The sequence below is a fragment of the Sinocyclocheilus anshuiensis genome, unplaced genomic scaffold (genome assembly GCF_001515605.1).
Source record: "Sinocyclocheilus anshuiensis isolate Anshui unplaced genomic scaffold, SAMN03320099.WGS_v1.1 scaffold184, whole genome shotgun sequence".
Classification (NCBI taxonomy): domain Eukaryota; kingdom Metazoa; phylum Chordata; class Actinopteri; order Cypriniformes; family Cyprinidae; genus Sinocyclocheilus; species Sinocyclocheilus anshuiensis.
This window is the reverse complement of record NW_015557077.1, coordinates 16,241-22,867: the sequence shown is the minus strand read 5'-3', so window position 1 is coordinate 22,867 and position 6,627 is coordinate 16,241. Positions and strand designations below refer to the sequence as shown.

The 6,627-nt window shown below is 34.9% G+C and overlaps 2 protein-coding genes across 3 annotated transcripts in view; both read right to left on the bottom strand.

Moving 5' to 3' along the window:
* rheb (Ras homolog, mTORC1 binding) overlaps window positions 1–4,788 on the bottom strand; it is a 12,736-nt gene extending 7,948 nt beyond the window's left edge. Inside the window, exon 1 of the mRNA XM_016471510.1 lies at window positions 4,517–4,788. Coding sequence (XP_016326996.1) covers window positions 4,517–4,568 — 52 coding nt within the window. The 5' untranslated portion in view covers window positions 4,569–4,788. The remainder of the gene's footprint in view (window positions 1–4,516) is intronic.
* A 950-nt stretch (window positions 4,789–5,738) lies between these two features.
* LOC107676816 (uncharacterized) overlaps window positions 5,739–6,627 on the bottom strand; it is a 16,242-nt gene continuing 15,353 nt past the window's right edge. For both annotated transcript variants that reach the window (XM_016471497.1, XM_016471498.1), the window contains exon 8: window positions 5,739–6,180. In XM_016471497.1, coding sequence (XP_016326983.1) covers window positions 5,983–6,180 — 198 coding nt within the window. In that variant the 3' untranslated portion in view covers window positions 5,739–5,982. The remainder of the gene's footprint in view (window positions 6,181–6,627) is intronic.

Below are 6,627 nucleotides of genomic sequence, written 5' to 3'. Positions count from 1 at the left end.
GAAGAGCGGCTCTTTGAAGGACAGACACACGTTTGATCAAACAATTCCAAACTGAACATCCAAACACGATTCTTCAATGAGAACAAACAAAAAACAACAAAATCATGAATAAACTAGATGAAACTAGTGAAGAGCAGGCATTACTAAAGTCCTTTTTATTCACGTCCGGCCAGTGATTGACTTTTGACATGGCTTTTATAAAGTCAAACCTTCTAAAAACGTCAATTTTGTCAGCTACATTTAAATCAGGAATAAAATGTAACAATTGTAGCAACTCTGTCTCATGTGCTCAAATGAAACATTCAAAAATAAACACTCACATTCAAAAGTAACAAGCTGACAAAAAAGGTGATTGGCTCTTTAAAATGAAAGGCAGGGTTTCATTTAAAATGAAAAAGTTGTTGTCTTATGACATATCTTATGTCGAATGACATTAAAATTGTATTTACTAGAGGTCGACTGATAGTGGATTGGACCGATAACTGATCAATCAATCTACATTTTTGAAAACGGATGAAAACAAAACAAAAACTATAGGCCTAATACTCCAAGTAAAATAATGCTGAACTTTATTGCAAATAAAAAAAACAAAAAAAAAAACTGAACAGAACAGAACAGAACCCTGAAAATGTACTGTACTTTTTAAATTAAATAAATATTAATATTAAACATTAATATATTAGGCTAATTGTACCTTGATCATTCATGTTAGTTCATAGTCCATTAACTACTGTTAAAAGATGCAACTTAAAAATGTAAAAATGTATTAGCAAATGTTGAAACTAACAATGATGAATAACACTTCTATAGCATTTCGTAACTTTAGTTTACATTAGAAATGGACTCTTATCGTAAAGTGTTACCATTTCATACAAATACAAACAAGAAGTTTTTTTTAACTCCATGAGGAGTAAACTATCGGTATGGATTTTACCGATAACCGATAAATCGGCAAAACCTGACCTCTAATATTAATGATTGGACCATCTATCATAATGTCCCTGGAAGATGGAGAGAAGAGGATGAAAGCTTGATAAAGTGAGCAAATGCTGATGTCAGCCGAAAAAGAAAACCATTTGAGAGATGAAGCAGTGATGTTGTTTTCCATTCGAACAACATCACTGATGAATCCTTCATAATCAGACCAGGAATCTGAATTAAGAGTCTATAAAAGCATTGCTACTGTAGGTCCCGTTTGAGTTGTTCATTACAAGCGTTTCTCGACCGTAAAGCCATTAGAGAGCAGCAGCAGCCCTGCCTTCCCTCCGTTTTAATGGAGGCGCATCGGATTTCAAGCATCCTTCCTCATCAGCTCTATAAATAGAGCGTGAAACAGGAGCAAACGCATCAGGAACATATAGTTCCCATCGGCCGCGGGTGACCCCGCACGCAAACAAAGCCCAGATGTGGGCGGCAGTGACCCATGGAGTGGACACGCAGAGATCCTCCTTGTCTGAAACAAGCAGCAATACTGTACATTTCCATCGCTTTTGGAAATCAGAGAGTTTATGGATGGTTTGAGACTCCACAGAAGGCACTGAGCCCATCGTTAGAAACTCAAAGGCCTTCATTAGTATAGACTAGTGATGGTTACTGCATTGACAGATATTTAGCTGTGAGCCACAAATGTCCCGAACACAGAACTGAGTCGACTTAAAGAACATAAACGGCTCAACCTGAGGTCCAAACATACATCACGTTATCTGCGGGTAAAGTTCACATGCATCTGCCGTTTTGAGGCCTGAAATGACCTTATAAGAGTGGACAGCTTTATTAAATCAAACATGTATTTGAATGCATGCTTTAACTAAATATGTTCAATACAGGTCAGATTCTACACAAGACATTTTTTAGACAAAAATCTAATCAAATCAGACTTAAAAAAAGGTTTAATCGTTTGTAGTATGAACATCTAACAAAAAATTAAATACAACAAATTGAAATATGAAATACAATTTGTAAAAACCCAATCATATACTTTTAGTTTTTATTAATATTTAAAATCAGTTTTTACAGTTTTTGTAGTTAAAGATTTAGCAATATTGTGGAGTTTTGTCATTTTAGTAGCTTTTGTTTTTTATATGCATCTATACAGTTTTTATTCATTTTCATTTCAGTTTTAGTCATTTTAGTACGTCAAGTTCAATTAACATGAAAATGTTTTTATTTTATTTCTGTTAACATTTAAGAAACATTTTAATGGTTTTAATTTTAATTTGAGTTGACTATAATAGCCCTGATGCACCTACATTTTGGTGACCAAAAAAATATTAGTCCGAAACATAAATAAACATAAATAAATAAATACATTGATTCAATAAAATACATTTTGGTTCCAAAGGGCCAAAGTCATCAACTGAAAAAGTGGCATTAAATTAGCGCTTCTCTGACCAAAGTTGAAATATGTAAGATTTGTTTGGCTGAAATATTGACAGGTGAGGACAAATGCTCAATTATCCAAACTCTATGTCTCTGCTTTCGGCTACATGCAACTTTAATTTTATAAAAAAAAAAAAAAAACATTTGGTGCATTTATTTATTTATATGCATCCACTACACTGAACAAACATACTTGATTTCACTGTGACTTGAGGTTGAAACTGAGTGCAGTGCGTAGAGAGAATCCATCCTAAATGGTCATGATAGCGTGAACCCAACGGTCCCCAAAGGCTGATCTCCACTCATGAGTGTCCTGATGTGATGTTGGCATGTTCTCTCAAGCGTCACACGCATCAGCAAACATGTGCTCTGTGTAAGCGCTTTACTACAGAGAGAAGAAATCTGCTCTAAATGACAAAATACCAATCTTTCCATTGATGTATGGTTTGTTAGGATAGGACAATCAATGTATTGTTGGCTATTGCTACAAATATACCCCAGCGACTTAACACTGCTTTTGTGCTGCAGGGTCACATTTCATCCGGCAAACTGTTTTAGCCATAAATCACCATTAAGCATGAATGTCAAATGCCAAAAATGGACAAAAAAGTCTCCTAAACTCATTCTAGACTCCTAGTTTTCACTGAAACCTTCCCTTCCAATTCAGCTCTCGAACCTGATTCTCCATTTCACATTCAGTACAGATTTTACACTCGAGAGCATACGCAACACCAAACCTCTCGTTAGTTCATCTGAACACCACACAAATGAGATTTGAGAATTTTATATTTACAGACATGAGGGTGAGTAAATAATGACATCTCTATTTTTGGATGAATTATTCCTCTAATATGCGCAATGAAAACATTAAATATCTATACAGAACTAATTCTACACAACACTCATGTTTGAGATCAGATCTGTGTCTTATCCAAGAATTTATTATAAATATGAGCTTGTTTTCAACTGAAATTGTTTTTTTTTTACATTGCCGATATAACAACTTAGAATAGATAACTGATATAATGCTGATATATACAGTATATATGTTATAGATGTTGATATATAAGTACATATACAAAAAGTTTTAAAAAGCCTTATTTATTAATATTGGCTGTTAATTGGAAATTAAATAAGGTAGCAGGTTGTTGGCTGATGCCGATAATTTCAAAATATCGGTTAAATATCAGCCGATATATCGGCTGATTATCAATATGGGTCATAATTCAGACTTGGATCTGGTCTCTGATTGGACAAACCTGCAGCATCCAGACTCATTCACAACATCATAATATGAATGATTTAGAAATAATGTATTAATTCAGTTTATAGATCGGGAGTTTTTAATCTGGCGTCCTAAAAACGTTTAGGGGGGAAAAACTTAAAATGTAAAAATGAATAATAATAAAATATTAAAATAAACAATTATATTAAAATAAATAATTAAATAATACATTTGTATTATTACAATTAAAATACATAAAGTAAGCAGTTATTTAGCCATTTAAAAAAATTAATAAATACATTTATAAAGTACATCAACCAGTGCAGCACTTATAGTATGTAGATAAGCTTAACAAAATAGAATAAACAGAAACTATAATTTTTCTAAATATAATATTACACTGGTATAATATGCCCTATATAGTGTATAGATAGTATACCAGTCTAAATCAGGTCTTTATACATGAAAATATACAGTATATAAATTGAGGGTCCCTCACATGAGGATGCTCATATTTGGGGCCTGTGGCATTTAAAAGATCGAAAACCTCATAGAAATAACACAAAGCTCCTCTAAATGAATACAGGCCTCTGTGAGATGCTGACACAAGATATGAACACACACAGAATGAAAATGCATGAAACATAATGCATGCATACAGGCAGAATAAACACACTGACACTGGCTGAGGCCTGCGTGCATCTGCAGAACAGCATTCACATCCTAAAGACACGTTTGGGAATATGCATGAGGATGCAGGGTGTGTTTTAGGATCTTGTGTGTCACAAAGCATGCATACTTCGGCTCGTGCTTCAATGCATGCGCTAACGAGGATGCAGCACGCGCACGGGGTGACATTGACGAATCTCATGCATGCGGGAAATATCAAAAGCTGATGCAAGCGACACTCACCGACGGATCTGTAGCCCAGGACGGCGATCTTTCGCGATTTCGGCTGCGGCATCTTTATTTATTCCCTATCACATCAACATCCACATGCAAGAGGCGCGTCTGGTCTGGAACAAACGAAATCTCATAGATTTGATCCGGTGTTGCGTTTCAACGTCGTGAAGATTGAACGCGGGAAACGTATTAACTCCGTTCCGACGAAAGAAGCGAATGTTTTTGATAAAGTACAAGCAAAGTCTCAGACTCTGCGTCACTGCCCACCGCAAGCCTGCGTTAATTATGCAAGAATGAGCGCACCGGATTGGCTGAGCTCGGCCTGGGAGGCGGGACGCGTCGCTGTTAATCGCACAGCGATTGGCTGAGCGGGACGCAACGGTTCTAGAAGTGCGCATGTGATTGGATGACTGCGGTTGTCAATCATGAGACGCCGGCTTAAACACATTCACATGCGATTTACAGTTTTTAGAATTGAAAAGTGCAAAACGAAAGCCATACTGTCACAAATAAATGAACATTTACATATTTTTAACTTTAATTGAATAACTTCTAACATGAAAACTGACAATTTCCCAATATTTATGTTTTTTTGTGTGTGTCTTTTGTCTTTCTTCATATTAAGAAAAAGAAAAAGCCTGATCTTGACCAGTCAGATAGACACTATGGTAGAAACTAACTAAAATCACAACACAAACCTGTTCATAGAAAAGGCTAAGGAATGACACAGCTCTTGTTCTCAAAATTACATTTTCAAAGCTCTGTTAATATCATAGACCGTATAAGGTTAATATCTGATTTTATACAGTCTATGGTTAATATACATGGTTTAAAGTTCTTGGTGTTAATCAGTCTCTGCTGCCCTCTTCTGGACAGACAGACTAACACACAATATTTAATTTTATTTTTCATAAAAAACATTTTTTTTTAAATATAATAATAATAATAAAACCTACCAAAATGACAAATTATTTTTTTAAACCCTTGATTGTAATTTCCAATACAGTGAAACTCATCAGACAAATCTTTTTACATGATTACGCTATAATGCAAGTCTTTATTGTGTGACATACACTGTCAAACAAATCCATGAAAATAAGGCGCAATGTATTAACCAGTGTTTTGCCTGTATTTTAAATTTTGCACTTCATTGCCTTGTGTTTTAGGGTGAACAGACATGTCCGTCAAATTGAAGGATAATGTCCTGGCAGAAAATTAGCTCACCTGTACATTTTCCATTTGTCTGTTTGTTTATTAATTCATTCTTTTTCTGCAGTGTGGCCAGACCACATGGATCTTACATTATATACCACAGAGTGATTTTAACCAGATTTTACATAATTCACAAAGAATTGTAACTAGTTCAAGAACAGTAAAGACATTACATTAGACATTATTAGAGAATCTATGCATTAGTAAATCTCATTGTAAAAAGTGATGAATTAGTTAATTCTTTAATCATGTCTCTCTGTGTGTCACTCAGTGATGGCGACTTTAGACGACCCCTGCGGGCTGATCTCATTCAGTCTCTCCATGATAGACTTGCGCTGCTTTTCCCATTCATCCGTCGAAAGTGAGGAAGGATTCGTCTCCAGGAACTTGTATGCATCCTTAGACTGAACACTGAAGATGCCTTGTGCTCTCTGACAGCATTCACCAAATCTCTGCCAGCACTGAAAGATTCAAACACAACACATTTACTAAAACACACTGACAAGCTCATGATGAACGTCACAGTTCATTATACGAGGAAGGAGCGAATACAAATGTTGCTGTAAATACTCTGAAGACATCACACGAATAACTCTGACGCATATACGTACTTTATCTTGGAAATAATATTTTTTTATTATATATATTTTTTTTTTTCATATTTGTTCATGGTGATTAAAAATAAGAGAATAATAAAAACATCAACACATTCACAAACGTACATTTATTTATTCATCTATAAATTCTGACCAATAAAGAGTCATTAAGTGTGCATCAGTTGTGCATTATTAATCAGAGTGCATTATGAAAACTATATGTGACCCTGGAGCACAAAACCAGTCATAAGGGTCAATTTTTCGAAATTGAGATTTATGCATCATTTGAAAGCTGAATAAATAAGCTTTCCA